Consider the following 20,757-nt stretch of genomic DNA (forward strand, 5'->3'; position numbering starts at 1 on the left):
CTTTGGTCTTTACAAGTGTATCTTCTGCTGACGCATCTTTCTAAAGCTCTACTATTTTCTTCGCTTATCCTCAGCTCACCTTTCCTGGCCTGTGCTCAAGATAGCAGAATTTTTCCCTGTGTGTGATTAACTTCTCGAGTTTCAGAAACACATTTTCAGTTCTGACATCCTACAGAATCCTCTGAGGGCAGTTGCTCACTCTGCTTCATGCTATCAACTCGGTTCCTTGTCTCACAAGCCAAACCGACAGAGCAATTTCCTGTTTGCATAACGAGTCCAAACCATTCCCGATCAATTAATTGACAAAACGTTTCCCTTCAAGAGCAATTATTATTTCTACAAAATGCTCACAGAGCCGTGGACTGCAAAACACCTTCTCCTGCCCACATCCTACCCTGTTCTGGTTCCTGAGAAAAACATGCCTGGCTTAATGAACTGGTTTTGCAATTATCATAATTACCTTTCTACCTAGAAAAATTAATGTTGGCTGTTTTCAAATTCAAGCACAGCTAGTGCTCGGCACCAAGCTAGGTGGTCAGACTCATCAGCCTATTCCCAAAAGCTTCCTTTTCTGAAGAGAGTGGCCCAGGGGCTTATTCTTATGCGACTGGGCCCCTCAAGGAGCTCAGAGAGCTGGAGAAGGCGGAGGACAGCTGCTGCTCCCCTCATGGGGCAAGAGTGCATGCTGGCCCGTGGATACGCAATGAGCACCTGATCCAAGGGATATGGACACAGGCGAGAAAATCCTTTAATAATTACAGTGAAACTGTTAATATTTCACAGTTTGTGACAGCTTGGGGACAATTAAGAGAAACTAATAATTGTGCTTTCAACCTCACGACTTCAGTTCTCACGGTCACACTGACACCATGACTCCTCCATCTTCTTTCCCTGCCAGTCACCTTCTACGACTAAAACAACATTGCAAAGAAGCACATGCTGCATCAAAATGATGACTCCTGAGGCACTGTGAACATGCGCACTTCAGAGAACTCAAAAACCATCAGCAGAATCAAACCAAACTATGCGAAAATTAAACAACATAGGGGCTTCACTGGTGGCTCAGGGGTAAAGAATCCACCTGTCAATGCAGGATATCCACGTTTGATCCCTGATCCGGGAAGATCCCACATGCTGTGGAGCAATTAAGCCCATGGGCCACAACTATTGAGCCTGTGTTCTAGAGCCCAGGAACTTCAATGACTGAGCCCACGTGCCCCAGAGCCTGTGCTCTGCAACAAGAGAAGCGGCAGCGAAGAGCACTGTCCCTAGAGAGCAGAGCCTGCTCCCCGCAACTAGAGAAAGCCCGCACAGCAGTGAAGACCCAGCAGAGCCAGAAATAGATAAACAAATACAATTATTAAATACATACACAGAGAGAGTAATTAAAAGGATCTGGAACTCACCAGACTCCCATTAAGAGCAGAAGGGTGGTCAGTGTGTGTGGAGGACCCAAGTGTACTCCCATACGTCAGCCCAGACAGCGGACACCCCTGACCTTCAGGTGGCCCTCGGGGGACTGCAAACTGAGCCATGCTCCAGGTCCAGAGGAGGGCTCTGTCCCCAACCCATCACTGTGGCCTCAAGCCACCTCCCCAGATGCCACAGGCTTCCCTGCACATCCAGGATTCCTCATCACAAGTGACACCTCATCTACACCATTGCCTTCCCGTCTGTTTTAGGGCAAAGACATGACTTTTATCTTCTTACTAAAGCTATATCATATTTTATAAGCCCCCCAGCTTTAATTCTCAAAACCCTGGTAGCAAGACAATCTTATTTCATTGGGAATACGCAGTACCAGGACTGGGCTTACTCTTACATTTGTAACAACAACAAAGGTGTCAACTGTTTAGCAACAGACAGTCATAAAAGCCCACTTTACGTTAATTAGACAACTATTTAGGAAGCACCCTGGAGCCTCTGAGATGGCACTTCCTGCCAAGTGGGGAGAGAAACACGATTGGCTTACGATTGAATAATCCGAGTGGAGACAGACCTAAGATTGTCCCAGCACCGTGCACAAGCACCTGGGGCACTGTTCTCACAAATAAACGTGACTGAGGAGGCCCTGCTGCGAGACCGGAACTGAGGGGCTCCGGGGGAGACCCTGCCTCGTCTGCTGTGGTCCAGGCACACGAGCACAGGGCGTGAGTAGCCTGAACATGCGTGCTCAAAGCACGGCTCTCACTCACGGTGAGACAGAAGCTGCACATGTGTGTATGCACACGCGCGTGTTTGTGTAAGCTGTGCTGCATGTGTCTGTGCATGCGTGTGCATATGTGTATTCTCCTCTCCCCCATCTGGCCTATCTTGCTTTCTCGAGCACAGACGGGTCTCCTCTATGACACCCGCACCCACACTCTCATCCAGCACAAGTCACTCCCAGGAGGCGGGGCTCCACCACACGGACCCCTGTGCGGACACCTGCACCCACACACTCACCCCGCACGAGGGGGGCCCCCTGCTCACCTGCTGGACTGCACACGGGCCCCCCCACCGTTAGGACACCTGTACCCAGGCCCGCCCAGCACCAGGCGCCCCCACGCGGCCCCCGCTCACCTGCTGGACTGCACATGGGCCCCCCCACCGTTAGGACACCTGTACCCACGGGCCCGCCAGCACCAGGCACCCCCACGAGGCGGCCCCGCGCTCACCTGCTGGACTGCACACGGGCCCCCCCACCGTTGGGACACCCGTACCCAGGCCCGCCAGCACCAGGTGCCCCCACGAGGCGGCCCCACGCTCACCTGCTGGACTGCACACGGGCCCCCTCCGTTAGGACACCTGTAACCCAGGCCCGCCAGCACCAGGCGCCCCCACGAGGCGGCCCCGCGCTCACCTGCTGGACTGCACACGGGCCCCCTCCGTTAGGACACCTGTAACCCAGGCCCGCCAGCACCAGGCGCCCCCACGAGGCGGCCCCGCGCTCACCTGCTGGACTGCACACGGGCCCCCTCCGTTAGGACACCTGTAACCCAGGCCCGCCAGCACCAGGTGCCCCCACGAGGCGGCCCCGCGCTCACCTGCTGGACTGCACACGGGCCCCCTCACCGTTGGGACACCCGTACCCACAGGCCCGCCAGCACCAGGCGCCCCCACGAGGCGGCCCCCCGCTCACCTGCTGGACTGCACACGGGCCCCCTCCGTTAGGACACCTGTAACCCAGGCCCGCCAGCACCAGGCGCCCCCACGAGGCGGCCCCGCGCTCACCTGCTGGACTGCACACGGGCCCCCCCACCGTTGGGACACCCATACCCAGGCCCGCCAGCACCAGGCGCCCCCACGCGGCCCTGCTCACCTGCTGGACTGCACACGGGCCCCCTCCGTTAGGACACCTGTACCCAGGCCCGCCCAGCACCAGGCGCCCCCACGCGGCCCCGCGCTCACCTGCTGGACTGCACACGGGCCCCCCCACCGTTGGGACACCCGTACCCAGGCCCACCAGCACCAGGCGCCCCCACGCGGCCCCGCTCACCTGCTGGACTGCACACGGGCCCCCTCCGTTAGGACACCTGTAACCCAGGCCCGCCAGCACCAGGCGCCCCCACGCGGCGGCCCCGCTCACCTGCTGGACTGCACACGGGCCCCCCCACCGTTGGGACACCCGTACCCAGGCCCGCCAGCACCAGGCGCCCCCACGCGGCGGCCCCGCTCACCTGCTGGACTGCACACGGGCCCCCCCACCATTGGGACACCCGTACCCAGGCCCGCCAGCACCAGGCGCCCCCACGCGGCGGCCCCGCTCACCTGCTGGACTGCACACGGGCCCCCCCACCGTTGGGACACCCGTACCCAGGCCCGCCAGCACCAGGCGCCCCCACGCGGCCCCGCTCACCTGCTGCACGTCCTGCTGGAAGACGCAGAGCTGCAGCCGCTGGTGCAGCCGCACCTTGCGGTGCTGCCAGATGTTCTCCAGCTGCCGCTGGTGGTGCAGCACCTCGTGGATGGCGTCCAGGACGTGGCGCACGGCCTTCGAGTAGTTGGCCGAGGCCGTGAGGGAGTCGGAGCTGCCGGGGGTCAGGGGCCGCTGCAGCTTGTCGAGCAGGGACTTCCCGTCCTGGCTCACCTGCCGGCGGGACACACGAGCCATTATGAGCCGGAGGCCGCTCCAGAGGCGCACTCTGCCCGGGCCGCGCCGCGGAGCCTGCCCTCCAGAGCGCGAGGCGGGCGGGCACAGACACGCGCTCACCTACACACACCCACACCCAAACCTAAGTCAAGTTTCACTCAAAGGCACGTTTTATAAAGACTAAAATTTAGAACAAACCCATCAGTTATTCAATGACGTCACAAAACTAAATGTGGCAAATCACAGAGTTAAAATAAAAGGACTTTCAATTTTCACAAAACATTGTAGTAGATGCTAGTCTTAATAAGCATGGTATTCTGCCTGGTGGCTCAGACGGTAAGGAATTCACCTGCAGTGGGAGAGACCCGGTTCAATCCCTGGGTTGGGAAGATCGCCTGAAGAAGGGAATGGCAACCCACTCCAGTATTGCTGCCTAGAGATTTCCATGGACAGTCTGGCAAGCTTACAGTTCACGGGGTCCCAGAGTCTGATACGACTCAATGACTAACACACACAAACATTCTGTCTTAAATGACACATGTGTGCGTGTGTGCATGAGTGCTAGGTCACTTGAGTCGTGTCCAACCCTTTGCGACCTCATGGACTTTAGCCCATCAGGCTCCTCTGTCCATGGGATTTTCCAGGCAAGAATACTGGAGTGGGTTGCCACGCCCTCCTGCAGGGGATCTTCCTGACCCTGGGACTGAACCCACGTCTCTTATGACTCCTGCACTGTACAGTTTCTTTACTACTAGCGCCATCTGGGAAAACCCAAATGACATACGGGCTGATATAAAATTTCATTGCTGGGCTATCTGCAAATTGAAGTTTAAAAGTAATACTTTGCTTGAGTTATATTAGAGAGAACTCAGCAACTACAATGGAACAAAATTTTAAAGCTGAATCTTGAAATCTAAGGAAAAAAAACAAAAAAACCCAATAATCTAGCACCAGGCATAAATATGTACTTTCACTTTATGACATAGCTGGATAACAATTTTACTTCACAAAATAAAAAGAAAACTAAAGTGCCATTTTATTTTAGTTCACCAACTTAAAAGAAGTAATTTTAATTAAACGGCCATTATTTTTAAAGGAGATTTCTGCGCTCTACTATAGCAGTTAACTATCCAAGTACAGTTAAATGAAAGTCATCAGACTAACCAAAAAAATTACGGAAAGGTGGGGGTGGAATACAGAAAGAAAAGCATTATGTATTTTTAAACTTAGGAATGATTATGCCAGGTGTGGTAGAAACAGTACGATCAGACTGGACAAAAGGATGTGATGCACATAAAGTATGTGTGATTCAGGGCGCTTCTTAAGCCCATCCTCATGACCATGACCTTTGTGCTCAGATTCTTCAGAAAGTCTCCTTGGGTATCCATGAAAAGGAGGAACAAAAGAGGGCCTTGCTAACAGACACAAAACTGGTTCAGGGGCAAAGTCTTAGCACAGAGGAGACAGGGACAGTGGGTGAGTGGGACGGGCCAAAGGAAGCTAAAACCTGGGGGCAAGCGAGAGGCCTGGGGAATTTTCTAATCTCTCCTTTAATCCTCTTACAACTGAAACTGTGCTGGGATGTGACATGTTTGTTTTCTAGTAACAGAACTTGAGACCTCCATTGGAAGTGCTGACTCCTCCTTAGGAAGGCTGGTGATATCAGACTTTGAAGATTAAAACTGATCTCGTTCTTCAACTTGGCAAAACGGAAGCAGAAACAAAGCAAGCTGACATAACCAAAGGGAATGGGGAAAAAGACACAACTAAACGACTGTACTGTGTCAGGCACGTGTACTAACAAAAACGGGGGAAATGCAGGTCTTCTGAAGAAGGGAGCTGCCCCCCGGAGTCACTGACACTTGTGCGGGCACTTCTGATACAATGATTTGGGCGGAGGTCATGACTGCTTTGGGGGAGAGGATTTATTGTGACCGATTCAGAGAAGCAGTCTATTACCTCCGAATCAAACACCACCCTGCTTTTCGTACGGGCTGGTCAAAAAGTTCATTCGGGAAAACCTGCACGAACTTTATTACCAACCCAGGAATCTGAGTTAGGCTGAGACGTATAAATGAGTTGTTTGTTTTTTTTTTTTTTGCTCTTCTTTTTTCCTCCTACTCTAACACACACTGGTATTTCCAGGAATGCAGTTACCATGTTAATCAAAGGAAGGCATGCTTGATTTTCTTTGAAACTTCACAGGAGTTGCTTACCACTTTATTAATAAAATACCAGTATGATAATACATTCTCAGTACTTGAGTCACAAATATAACACACATCCAGTCTGCATCTGTAGTGGCCATACTGACAAAGGTTTTAAATACATGGCCAGCACCTAAATATCTAATTATTTTCTATTTGCATGTACTTAGGTATGTGTAGACTAAAACCATAAATTATAGTTTCATAAATAAATTTTATATTATAATTTATTGATAAATTATAATAATTTATAATTATTTTAACTTATTTTATAAATAATATAAATTTAAAAAATAAATTTTTTTACCATAAATTACCTTTCTTTTTTTTTAATTACCTTTCTTTTGTCTCTAATTTATATTGTAGTACATATGTAATTTATATAGACAAATTTTTTTTCTGAAAATAGATGATTACCCATACATTTTATTTCAGCAGGTATCATACAATTTCAGTCAAACAGTGGAGGTGCAGTGTTTCTTAGGACTGAGGACCAATACTCCAAGTTACGTATTTCACATTTGTATAGAACCTAGAAAGAATTTCTTACAAATATTCCCTCTGCTTTCTACTCCTTATAAAACACAGTCAGGAAATGTTCACCCGAGCATATGACTTGGTGAACACGTGTCGTAAGGCTACAGATTAGAAGGTGCGGCAGACTGACCGCTGCCTCCCAAAGTCCACTAGCTTCTCCCTCAGAGCCAAACCCCACAGTCAGGAACAGCAATACCCCAGCTCTGAAGCTGCACTTCCTAGACCCACTTATAAACAGGAGTGGCCAACATACAGAAGTTAAAACTGTGGAATGGGGCTTCCGAGAAAGCTGTCTAGGAGGTTGAGTATGCTCATTCCCCCTTGCCTATTTCTCTTTCCTGCTGCCAGGAACTTGGTGGAGATGGCTAGTGCTTCAGCAGCTACTGATGACCTTGAGGCAACCTTAAGGATAGGAGCCTACCTGCTAAAAGAGGCAAAGCAAAAAGACAAAAGGATCCAGAGATCCTCTTACTAAGAGAGCTACCAGACCAGCCCTGGAACGCAAGCCCTGGGACTTCTCCACTGGCAAAAAGGCAACCTCTATCTTAAGCCACTGTTCCAATCTTAAACCACAATACAGAATGACCAATGGGTTTCCAGATCTTACCATGTTTCCAAAGGCATCCATACAACACCACTAATACTCTACTACTGAGAATAAATGATCTGAGCAAGAATATTCCAACTAATCTTTCTTGATATCTGTGCAACTGTTTGACAGAGCTCAAGAGTAGGAATCATTACTGGGCTAAACAACATGCCTACTCATGATGGAGGGGCAGTAGGAAATGACTGAGTACGTGAACGTGTAATCTCACCTTAACATAAGGGGACACATTAAGCAAAGCTCTTTCTTCTGGGAGCCGTAAGCAGAGATTAAACTGTCTCTGTTGGTGCTGCTGCTGTACTGCTACTGGGGGTAGGGAGCATGTCAGCGGAAGTGGCCAGAAAAATCCCAGGCAGGAGAACATCTCTTCTATCAAAACTGGACCCCATGGAACTTCAAGTGCGTGCTCCCACGTAGCACCTCTCCAGTAGAACTTTCAGAAAGAATTCGACTTTATTTTAGTGTGTGTTCACAGACGTTGTCAATTTAAAAGGCATTATCTAAGCATGTGCTGCTGCTAAGTCGCTTCAGTCGTGTCCGGCTCTGTGCGATCCCACAGATGGCAGCCCACTAGGCTCCTCTGTCCCTGGGATTCTCCAGGTTAAGCATGTGAAAGATATCATATGTACATTTTAGTAACTTTTAGCAAAATGTCTTTGTCTTTTTTATGTACAGTAGAAGAACTATATGGGGAAAATGTTAGAATTTTATAAAGAGGACTGTTCTACTGTACAGAAATAAAAGATTTTTAAGTGGTACAGAATAACCAGCATAAAACAAATTTTTTAATTTAACTCATATTTTTAATAAAATATTGAAAATAGCAGCCAAACTATTCACATATAATGTAAGTACTAAACAATTAGTATATATGAGTTTATGGTATATGATACAGTTTTGAATTTTTTAACTATAGAACCAGGTGAATTAATTTACTTTAGTTGTATGTTTTGTCTAAAAATGTGTTGTCAGCTTTCAGGCAGTCATACCCTGTCTCACAAAGGGACAGTATCTTAAAAGATGAAAATCAACATTTACTATCAAAAAGCAGGACTTAACCTGCTATAATTTTTCAAAAGATCAAGTTGGCTCATTTTTTCACATTCTGCTTTTTGTTTCTCTTGGAATATAGTGCTCAGTGACTTGAAGGGCAGTGGAAGTTACATTTTACAAAGAGTTCAGTTCAGTTCAGTTCAGCTGCTCAGTCGTGTCCGACTCTTTGTGACCCCATGAACCGCAGCACGCCAGGCCTCCCTGTCCATCACCAACTCCTGGCATCCACCCAAACCCACATCCATCGAGTCGGTGATGCCATCCAGCCATCTCATCCTCTGTCGTCCCCTTCTCCTCCTGCCCTCAATCTTTCCCAGCATCAGGGTCTTTTCAAATGAGTCAGCTCTTCGCATCAGGTGGCCAAAGTATTGAAGTTTCAGCTTCAACATCAGTCCTTCCAATGAACACGAGGACTGATCTCCTTCAGAATGGACTGGTTGGATCTCCTTGCAGTCCAAGGGACTCTCAAGAGTCTTCTCCAACACCACAGTTCAAAAGCATCAGTTCTTCGGCGCTCAGCTTTCTTTCCAGTCCGACTCTCACATCCATACATGACCACTGGTAAAACCATAGCCTTGACTAGATGGACCTTTGTTGGCAAAGTAAAGTCTCTGCTTTTTAATATGCTGTCTAGGTTGGCCATAACTTTCCTTCCAAGGAGTAAGCATCTTTTAATTTCATGGCTGCAATCACCATCGGCAGTACTTTTGGAGCCCAGAAAAATAAAGTCAGCCACTATTTCCCCATCTATTTGCCATGACATTTTATAAATATACAAACTAAGACACTCTAATATCTAAATGAGTTAGGAAGAAAGGAAGTGCTAAATAAAGCAAAAAAGTAGCTGAAGGTTAAAATTTTACCATATCATGGGTATGTTTGTTCTTAACATTTAAGAGGATACTTAACTGTTTAAAGTCAAGAACAATGGTCTGGTTCTTGATTATTTACTTTTAATCAAAGCTACACATAAAATCTGCAACTTGGGTTCCTGTGCACCACCCGATGAAAAGTTCCGCCAAACCTCAGAGGCTTGCCTACTCTTATTCCAGTACCTGGGTCTCTACGCTTCTCACTAAATCTGATTCGAGCTCAGCGTCTCCAGCAGGAGTTCCCTTCACTGGCATGCAGGCTGTTGCTCTGATCTAAAGAAAGAGATCAGTACCTGGAGATCACTGCCGGTGGCTGCAAAACCCAACAAACCGAGAGCCAAGTATGACCTGTGAGAGGTCAGTGAGGTCTGAACGTGGTGCTGGATCAGGTCCTCAGTGCTAGGACAGTATTCCCATGATTTGATCGAAGTGGGCAAAATACACACGCTGCATAAAGGCAGTCATTTATCGACGTGAATGTACACTCGGCATGTTGTGAAGAAACGGTGGTCCGTCTTCAAAACTTTTATGCATTGACTCGAACCAGCATCATCTACGGCGCTTCCTTCACGGGGTGTGGCTCACCAGCAGGGCAGAACCCTCCACGCTGAGCCTGGAGGGTCCCCCCGCCCTACGGGGGGTGCTTCTCCAGCACTCACGGCACTATCCTCAGATCAAGGTGTTTCCTGTTATATCAGTATACTGCCCCACAACATGCTCATTCAAGACGAATTTTTAACTGGGGAGTTTACAGTGGAGAAACCTTACAGACACCCAGCTCACCAGGCGCTCAAGGTTAACTGTCAGCTGCAGGAGGGCTTGGTGTCCTGTGCCCCTGGTTTGACACTCAACCCAGGCAGCCCACACGGGCAAGGAGCTGAGGGTCATGCTACAGATGGAAAGACCTGGAATCTCTGACTGTCAAAGACATGGGGCAGTGAAAGACTGAGGAATGTTTCAGTGTGAAGATATGTCCACTGCATGCTTCTGGGGCTGGAAAGAGAGAGACGTAGCTGGGACAGGGGAGACAGATGGTCCACTGGATGGATGGCTGTTTGTATCAGTGGTGATGTGGTATCAGGTCACGGGTATCTGGACACGGGTGGGGGCCAGGGGGCGCAGACAGAGCATAAAACTGGGCAATCTGGTCAAGGCAAGGGGGAAGCTCTCTGCTCTAACATTTTTCTACAGCATGAAACTATTTCAGATTTTAAATAATTTAAAGGGCAAAAAGAAAAAAGAAATCCCTCCTTCTCCTCTACTGAAAGTCTTCTCTGTCCAACAGTTCCAATTACCATCGCCTTAAATTCACAGCTCAGCTGCAAACATATTTTAGGCTAAAAATTGTGATCTGACACAGCTTGGGAAGCTGTTTACTTGCCATCAGATTATTTTAAACTATTAGTGCCAATTTAAGATCTAATGAAACTGCATCATAGGTAAATCGAAGTTCCCATGTCAAGATGACCCTTTTGTTGAAGGCAGTGGAAACGGTGAGAGAATTCTGTGCTTTGCCAGAGTGCCAAGGGCCGCAGACAAGCTGCCTGGCCATAAGGCTGGAGGATGAGGCTGGTCAGGTCAGGCAAGGCCAAGCTAAGTCCATGCAGGTCAAGACTGCAGCCCAGTCCTGCCAATCACCTGGTGTGAAAACTGTTCAATCCCATGGTAATCTGGAAGCTACCACTTCCAAAGCAGCTCCCGAGAAAATCATTAGTAAGCACGAGTGAAGGCCTCATTACACCAGGGATAACAGGGTCATTCATTCATTTTCTGTGTTACAGGTCAAAATTAGATGGCGCCATGGAGATGGTACACTGGGAGAAAGAACATTATGCTTTTTGGAACTCATACTTTCCTCATCAATCATTGTGATTAAAAAATTACAGATCTATTCAATTTTCACTTTTACTCTTAAAAAAGCCGTCACTTGTTTATACAGTTCCTAATAAACACTGGATGCAATACAGAGATGACTATTTTTTAACTGCATGACAACACAGAATAGTGTTTAAAAGGGATCCTGTTAGGTAAAGAGGTGTCCAGAGACACAAATACACAGACATCAACTTTCATGGGCAGGAGATCAGACCACATTCTGAAGCAAACACTGGAGGATATCACATGTCCATTTAATTCACCCACGGACAGAATAGGGTCAGGAGACCTGGGCTCAAGGTGTGAGAATGACAACTGCTTGGTGGACCAGGATGTGTCAAGACTGAAAAGCAAATGCCAGACAACTCTGACAGGTGTGGCTGCGGTTCAGATCAAGGAAAATCTGGATTTAAACATCGTCATCCCTTGGTAATGAGGGAGAAGGGCTCTAGGACTCTCCCCACCCAAAGACACCAAAGTCAGCGGATGCTCAAGTGTCTTGTATAAAACAGCCTAGAACAGCTGGTCTTGCGTATCCACATCGCACACCCACAGGTACAGAAGGCTGACTCTGTTTCCTAAGTATCTCCTCTGGGCTCAGCTCTCCGCCAGGGCGGCTGAGGCATTTTCTCCCTGAGTCTCACGGGAATGTTTCGGATCAGCATATAGTATGACAGATGCTCACTAGCAGTGCAGAAAGTGAGCACACACTGAACTCCTACCCACTCACCTCCGGAAACTTAACCAGAATCATAAACAAAAGGAGACTGGGTCGGAAGGGGCAGATGACCACATGTGGACAAGACTGACACCCCTGGACCGGGTGTGTATTTGGTGTCATTGCTGCATCTGGCATGGGCTAAGACACGGAGGGAGCACAGTGGTGGCTAAGACTCACGGGCAGCCTGTCTGGGGTCAGTCCCCGCTCCTCCTCCTACAGCTGAGGACCGGGCACAGGTCACTTCGCCTCTGTGCTGTTCCCTCCTCATCTGTAACAGGGGGCAGGAACAGTCCCAGCCCCAGAGCTGCGGGCATTAAATAAGTGGTTACATCATGGCCTGACAGCACAGTCTGGCACAGAAGGTGGCAGAAGATAAAGCAGGAATACGTTAAATAATGAATTTATAATAAAGAAAATGCTCCACTGAGATTCCTGAAAGAGCAAGTAGCCAGACACACTTGAAAACAACCGTGTGTGCTGTGGCGTCCAGAACAAGACACTGCATCAGGCTTGCCTCTTTCTATAAAGATGCATTCAGGAAGAGCCAACAGAGTTTGACAAGACTGCACTGCACGTAATATACATCTTTCCTAAATACACGCAGTCAAAAATGTTAAACTTCCGTTTATTAGCACAGATGAAAATCTGAGCACTCTGAAAAAAAAATCCACAAACATCTCAGGGCTGTGAGGAGTCTGCTGTCTGCCTCCATCCTTTCTTACTTACCAGCCTCACCCTCCATGGAGCTCAGAAGTCATAAGGAAACCGCAGCTCAACTCGGAACTGTGCGTTTATTCTAGGCTAGCCAAAGCTTTGATCTTCCTGGCTTCAGGTGTTATGACACAAAGACAGTGTTGCCTTACCCCGGCAGTAGACGAGCTGCACACTCACCTCGGAGTAAGCAAGAGTGACGTGCTCGTACACCCCCTGGTGGTGGTGGATGGCGTCCTCCAGGTCCTGGAGCTCCGAGGGCAGGTCCACCTCGCCGCAGGCCTTGCACCACGAGTCCACATTGCTCATATACTGGGGTGGTTTAAACAAAAACAAAAAGATCATGTCTACCAACAGCAAACGATACTCAGAAGTAGCCCTCTTTCAACATGGCTTTGAAATAAGGGTGGCTGAGAGAGTGTCTAGGAAGAGAGCATGGCTGACTCCCCAGATCAAATGGCACTGACCTGGGTTCTCAAACCAGATTCCTGGACTCTGCAAACCAGTGCCCCGTCCCCCCCCCTCCAGCTTCAGGCAGATTTGGAGGTGGGCCCAAGAACCTGCATTTGAAATGACAGCCTTGGGTGGCTCTGTGGTCACTCCTGGGAGCGCCTTTGCCCTGCGTTTGCTGTTTTTCAGGGATTCTGGTTAATTCTCCCATTTCACGGTTGAATCCGTGTTTCCATCTGCTCTGCACTGCTGGCCATGGGGGGCATGGCCACCCGGTCCACCTGCACCCCCCCCCCGCCCCCGCAGCAAGGTGGGCTACTCCCAGAGCTGCGGTCCAGCCCTCCTACTCTCCTCTTTCATTACAAAGGCAGTGGAAGATTCCTAAAGTCATCTACCTAACAGTACGAAGACCAGAGCGTCCATCTGCCTACCTTTTCAAGAGTAAATACACACAGGAATTAAAGGAGATGCTGGGAAGGAGGCCGAAACTCCAGAGCTGTGCCCTCTGGAGGGAAGGAAGGCTGAGGGAGGTGGCGGAATCTTAGGGGTGTCACTGCTGTGCACGTAAACGGGAAGGGCCTGCAGGCTGCAGTCCTCGGCCATGGCTGCTGACCTGTCCTCAGCCTTCTCCACTGCCACCCCCGCCTCATCAACAGCTGAGAAATCACAGCCAAACTTCCTGGGAGACCCCAACAGCATCCATCACGGTAAGTGTCAAAGGCAAGCAGCAGAAGGCTCAATCAAGGATGCAAATCCAAGTAACACTAATTCAAATAAACAGACATCAACGCATTTCCCTGGGTTTCTCCTCTTTTCTCTCTAGTTCTCGCTGTCTTTCCACTCACCAGGGAATGCACAGCGTGACTATTTAAAACACGGTAACTGACCTGCCAGACGAGAAACATGCTATGACTCTCTTAAAATATATACGAGAATAACCTCCTGGGCACATAGGACATTTTTAGAAACTTAGACAAGCCACCTGAGTAACCACTGTTTCTAAAAACCCCTTTATTATTAATGTATTGGCTCAGGAAAATATCTGCATGAAAATCCCAGGGCTGGAAACCAATTCACAAGGCATTAAGTGTCATCTGAGGCATGCGGTTTCACATGGCTTTAAACATGGCTACACCGAGGCGGGCCCCGGGGAAGGTCCTCACCACTCTCCCCCATCACCAGGACAACGGAAGGATAACAAGTTATGTTATGCCTCTCCCCATTCCCATGTACACACATATGACTACTTAGGCATATTTCTAAGCATTTCCTGGATGGTGTTCCAAAAGCAGTCAAAAACACTGCTAAGACACAGTTAACCCCAATTTTTGAGGCTATCAGTAAAGAGAAACCTTCCGGCAGTTTTATGGACGCCTACAGTTAACCCACTCCAGTATTCTTGCCTGGAAAATCCCATGGACGGAGGAGCCTGGTAGGCTATAGTCAGTCCGTGAGGCCGCAAACAGTCGGACACGACTGAGCAACTTCACTTTCACTTTTCACAGTTAATTAACTTATCATTTCTTAAAGTATCCTGAGAAGTAGATTATATTTACCTGAAAAAACATAGGGCAGATCAACTTATTAACACAGAAATCTCATTGAAAAAGGACTCTGCACATTTAAGTTCACTGGGTTAAAATACCCCAGTAACAGAAAGAAACCTGACCATGGTTTTATAGGGACTTTTGTGCAAGTAGTTTTTGTCCTTGATTTAGAAGATGGCAACCCTTAAAGGGCCAGCTCCAGGCCCCAAATGTCTTCTGAAAAACTCGACACCCAAAGGAGATCCGAACCAGAGCAGCAATCCCTGCTGGAGAGCCGAGGAGGAGGAGGATGTTAACAGGTGCTTCATCAAGAAAAAGACTCTAGGATCAAGTGTGGTGTTCAACAGGTACCCACAGAACAGAACCTACTAGAGCCTATTAATACAACAATGTGCCCTGTGAATATGGGGGGGGGGGGGGGGCTCTGATGTTGGTTTTAAAACCTGACTACCACCCCCACACACGCACACACCTCTTACTATCTCGACAAACACAGTTTGGGCTTGGAACAACGGGGGGATGCCCATCACAGAGCCCGACACTTCCTAACGGAAGACAGCAGACAGAGGCTGCTGTCCTCTAGTGGCATCAGAGCACCAGCTGAGGCTCTGATGCTATAAATGCTCAAATGTAAACCAAATAACTTTGCCGACAAAGGTCATCACTTTGCCCACAAAGGCCCATGTAGTCAAAACTATGGTTTTTCCAGTAGTCACGTAGGGATGTGAGAGCTGGACCATAAGCCTGAGCGTCAAAGAATTGATGCTCTCGAACTGTGATGCTGGAGAAGACTCTTGAGAGTCCCTTGGACTTCAAGGAGATCAAACCAGTTAACCCTAAAAGAAATCAACTCTTTAATATTCATTGGAAGGACTGATGCTGAAGCTGAAGTTCCAATACTTTGGCCACCTGATGCAAAGAGCCGACTCACTGGAAAAGACCCCGATGCTGGGAAAGACTGAGGGCAGGAGAAGGGGACGACAGAGAATGAGATGGCTGGATGGCATCACTGACTCAGTGGGCATGAATCTGAGCAAACTCTGGGAGGTAGTGAAGGACAGAGAAGTCTGGCATGCTGCAGTCCATGGGGTCACAGAGAGTTGGATAGGACTGAGCGACTAAACAGCAAAACTAAATGAGTGAACACATAGTATCTGGCCAGATGTGGAGGAGAGGCAGGAGAATGCAAGGGAATTCCAGGCAACTCTGAATTCAAACCAGGAGCTGACTTCAGAGCTGGAGATTCTGATGCCCAGCAGAGTTGTTGCTTTAGCACTGCTCAGAGAGGATGGCAGGAGGCTGGGTCAGCCAGTTTGCAAACGTGAGGCAGGCAGACGAAGGAAGAGTGATTAATACGTAAGCTTTAAAAGGAAAGCCTGAATAATTAACTAGCAGCCTTATTTTCAGAAGCATCTATGCCACTGCCCTCCATCTGCTGAGAGTGGGAACTTCCAGCTTGCTGAGATGGTCCAGCCTAGTGAACTTCACGCCCACCAAGAACGCCTGATAACTGCATCAGCTGAACATAGGTGGTTAGCCTGATTTAGGAGCAAAGGGACAAGAACTTCCTAGAATGTAAACACTTAAAACCCTTATTTAGAGGGGCTTTCCCCTCTTTGGAAAAATTAAGGCTCAGTGAATTTTATATATATATAATATGTGTATGAATTCCAAGTTCAGAGTTTCCTTTCTTATTTCTAATTTCCTCATTTTCGGTCTTTCATTTCTAGGAAATATTACTCTACTGTTTCTTTCATCGTTTCTACTCCCTGACTATGAAAAAACACACTCCCTTCTCCTGGTTCCTTTAAGAGATATGGGGTCCCTTCTCTGTCCAGCAAAATCACAGGACAGATGAAGGGTAACTTCAACAGCCAAAGGTGGTCACTGGCTACCACACTGGACAGTAGAGCTCTAGTCATTTTTTTTAAAAATAGGGAAAACTAGAGATTTTAAGGTATAGTAAAATCAAATTGCTTTAATTCTTTGATTTATAACAAGGCAATTCTAACAGTCTTGCTATGAAGCTCCTTAATATAAAAGGATATAACACATGACCAAAAAAGTAGAGCCCTAAATATCGTCTACCAGTCAAACCACTAGCCTCGTGGCCATGTTTCCAGTTCTGTAAACAGATACTCTGACCCCGTCCACACCCTCACAGGAGATGAGGGCGGGAGAGGATAATGGCCAATACAGCTCTGGAAGGCACAGTCTACGAAACATTATTCTTATCTAGCTGTAACATCAAGATTTATGTGCATAAAGCCACAAGTGAATACCAGCACAGAACACCCACGGGGACAAAGGAGCGGCAGGGGCGCGGCGCACACCCCCCAACAGAGGTGAGCTGCCGTCCTTCCCCAAAGGCGGCTTCCTCCAGCCACACCATCAACTGCAGGGTCACAGAGTTGAGCCCTACATCACCCCGATCACATTTAAATCCTTAGTGAGAGCTCCAGAGGAGGGTCAGAGGGGTGGCTATGATGGAAACCTAATCTATGATGTCTGAGTTCTGGTTCATCCCTGCTGAGTTTATGAAAACAGCTTAAGCATAACTAGTAGGCAGAGAATCTTAAAAAAGGGAACAGAGGTGACCTATTCAGAGACTCTCCGGGGAAGAGGAAAACCACTCAGTGATGTCACCTTCTGTGCTCCTGAATCTCAGTAAAGGGGAAGACAGACTTTACACCCACTACACTTGTGCTTGAGGGAAGGAAACATTTCAGAAGCTGTCCTAGGGTCCTGTACACACGTTTTGGTTGCTGGGTACGGCTGCTGCCTCAGTCAGGGCCCATCAGAGACGCCGGCCTTTCTCATGGGCCCACTCTGTCCCCAAGGACCTATGGGGCATCTTCTCTGGCTACTGAAGTGATGGGAGTCCACAAGCACTGTTAGAGCTCATGCAAGACCCCATGAAGTTCTGTTCAACAATGTATTCCTCTAGCTGTGTTTCTTTCAAGCTCATAAATTAAAGCCATTATTTTATCCAAATAAAAACACCCCAGGCTCTTTCAACTTTGCTGCATGTCTAAAATTTTTTTATAATAAAACATTGGGGAGGGGACTACCCCATGGCACCCACATTTCTACACTGCTTTCAGGCAGGGCAGAGCCTATTAACTGGCAGAGCCAATTAATCTTCTGGATTGCCTGCAATTCCGGATCCTGCCATGGTTAGAGAGAGATTTTTCCCTTATGCTTCAGACTATCCAAGAGTCCCCCAGCCAGCTTGTCAGGTTTCAGCTTTATTCACATCGTCCTGAAGGGCCTTTCCAGGGCCCAAAAGCAAGTCATACACCTCCACACAGCCCAGGGGGTGACTGTACCCCGCACCGTGCTACCGTCCCAGACGGCACGTGGGCAGGGGCCACACAGCTCTTCTCCCGAGCACGGGAATGTCCAGCGAACGACACGCCACGATTTTGACCGTGACGGGACCAGAGGCGGCCACACAGAAGTGGAGACAGTGCTGTGTTAAGCTGAAGGGGCTCCCGTTACTGTAACTCAAACTTTCCTGCGTAGGGGCTCTGTGTCTCCTTTATCACAAAACTACCTCATGCATAAACTTAGCAGGAAAACCTGCCACTGAAACCTGCTAATCCCGACTCACAGCTTCCACATGAGGCGATTACGATTCTGTCATCTTGCTCTCCCGTTCCGTTTCCACTCCTGCTTCACACTTTAAAGGTTCCCAGAGTTGAGATCACTCCTAATTAGCACCTTGTGCGACATTCCAGCCGCCCCTCCGAGATGCCGGGCAGGATGGGGCTTGTACCCACCCAGCAAGGCTGTTTCTAGATGAAAGGACACTATTTCCTTTTTAGAAGCATCAGTGCAAATCCCTGTGAATGGTTTTTCCCCCACAAAATAACTACCCCTGAGGAAGCTCTATCAGTATTCTGCCTTCAAATGAAGGCAACCACCTGTCCCTTGCCCACGTCTCCCGAGCAGCTAGAGGTTCCTGAGCTTCTTCCTCCACGTCTGGGAAGCCGTCTCACCGCCCAGGCTTCCAGCACGAGCGTCTGAGTCACAGCAGCTCCCTCTCTTCCGCTGCTCTCCGAGCGTGTTCGCTGAGGCAGGTGTGCCCGTGCGTGGGCGTGTGGGTAGTGTCAGGGGCACACTTCACACGTTACCTTCGAGACAAGGTACTGTGACCAGCAGGTCGGCAAGTGAAGCGCGCGTGAGGACCAAATCCACAGAAATAACGTTAACAATTGTGGGGGACACTGAAAACCATACCCCAAAGCCACTTCTCCACCGCGGCCCGGGCTGGTGTAGCTCGGCCCTGCCGGGAGGCTGAGAGCCCCAGCCTGCAGCCCGGCCCAGCTGAGGGCCAGCACCCCTCTGGGCCCAGGGGACCAGGGGAAGTGGGCTGGGCTGGAGAGACCTCCTGAGAACACTGCTGCCCTGAGACAGCGACCGGAGACGACCCCGCCACCCTGCACGCGCGCGACGCCGGCAGAGGGGCCAGTGCTGGGAGCGGAGGCCACACCCGTCTGCTCAGGCCACGGTCAGGCCCAGGCAGGCACCCGCCCGCCCTGACATGCGCGGCCGCCGCTCCCGGGGCTGCGGGAAAAGCAGACCCCGGGGCCTAAACCGGAGAGTCGGCGGTCTGTTAGGTGCCACCCGAGTCTCCTAACTGGAATTCTCAAGGGAAGAGGAAGAGGCCAGGAGGAGGGCTAGAAAGCAGGGGATAGAGAACAGCCGCTGGGGCAACAGGCTGTGTGCAGGCCCCTAACGTGAACCTCATTTACACCATAAGACGGCCCCTCAAGTCCATGACTTTCACCTCCACTTTACAAACGAGGAGGTGCAGCAGCACCCCGGGCCTGCAGCAGGGCTGAGCGCCGCGGGGTGACTTCAGCGCCCCAGTGGTCTCTGAGGCTCTACCGCGGGGGGCCAGGGGAGGCGGGCAGGGGCCGGGCTCCCAGGCACTGACCTTCTCGGCCTTCTGGTGGAAGACGGACGACATGTCCAGCAAGGTGCTGCGCTCATCCAGGGCGGCCGCGAAGGCCTTCCACTCCTGCTCCAGCTGGCTGGCGATCTGCTTGATCTGCTGGGAGGCGTAGTGGCCCGACTCCACCAGGCGGCTGGCCACCGACATGATGCGGTTGATGTTCACGTACACGTTCTGCGGAGGGGCGAGAGGGGGGCTGGTCAGGGCGGGGCGCATGGGGTGCCGCTCCGACAGATGCAGAGCGTGCTTTCTGAAGCTGCCTACGAACTTAAAGTCACATTCTAATAGCACCAGGTGGATAACAGGACACGTGTGTTGCCATCCGGATTTCCATAAACCCTAAGCCTTGATTCCAGTTTCTAATTTTAAAACTGCAGAATTACAGATGAACCAGCTGGGAGGGGCAGAGAAGCAATACACACAACACCCTCTGACCTGCGCCCTGGCCTCCAGTCCCAAGAAGGGTCCAGATGGCAAGCTGCCGCCCAGAATCACGGGAGCCACTGCCGCAGTCTGTCATGAGGACCCAGAAATGACAGACTCTGGACGCGGCAACCAGAGGCTACTCTGTGTGAAAACAAGCCCTCCAAGTCAGCTTTCTGGTGCCAACAGGAAACCTGAAAATGGATCCACGTTCCCCAGGGAATGTGAATCGGGGGACCAACAGAACAATGCTGTGTTCCAACTTTAAGCGAGCTTTTCTACTGTGTTGAAATCTCTTCAAATCGAGTAGCTTGTGGCAAAAATGAGAATACAAAGCTTTTTTCTTTTTTAAAAAAGGGCATTTTTCTTGCAAAAGAAGTTCTCACTTTGGTATTTCCATTTCTGCCTTCCATCTTCTTTAAGGATCACAAGAAAGCAAAGGCAGGGTGCGGAATGCACACTTTCAGTGAAGCCTGTTGTTGCTGCTCTTAATATATTTATTAAGATTTTTGTGACTCAGCCCAACACTGCACCGTGCACTGGGCCTCCCCAAATCGCAGCCTCACCTTTGGCTCCCGTCATCCTCACCCCTAAATCAAACCGGGTTACCCAACCTGCCTGAACTCCTGCACTCTTCCTCCCGTCTCTCCTGCCCACGTGGTCCTTGGGGCATCTCCCGCTGCCTCGCCCCGTGACCCCTGCACCAGCCTCATCACTGTCAC

The 20,757-nt window shown here is 49.6% G+C and overlaps 1 protein-coding gene across 2 annotated transcripts in view; it reads right to left on the reverse strand.

Moving 5' to 3' along the window:
* TRIO (trio Rho guanine nucleotide exchange factor) overlaps nucleotides 1-20,757 on the reverse strand; it is a 353,621-nt gene that overhangs the window by 183,612 nt on the left and 149,252 nt on the right. For both annotated transcript variants that reach the window (XM_061129325.1, XM_061129326.1), the window contains exons 7-9: nucleotides 19,595-19,786; nucleotides 12,836-12,967; nucleotides 3,839-4,069 (exon numbers count right to left, since the gene is read on the reverse strand). In XM_061129325.1, coding sequence (XP_060985308.1) covers nucleotides 3,839-4,069; nucleotides 12,836-12,967; nucleotides 19,595-19,786 — 555 coding nt within the window. The remainder of the gene's footprint in view (nucleotides 1-3,838; nucleotides 4,070-12,835; nucleotides 12,968-19,594; nucleotides 19,787-20,757) is intronic.

This window comes from Dama dama, chromosome 25, assembly GCF_033118175.1.
Source record: "Dama dama isolate Ldn47 chromosome 25, ASM3311817v1, whole genome shotgun sequence".
Lineage (NCBI taxonomy): Eukaryota > Metazoa > Chordata > Mammalia > Artiodactyla > Cervidae > Dama > Dama dama.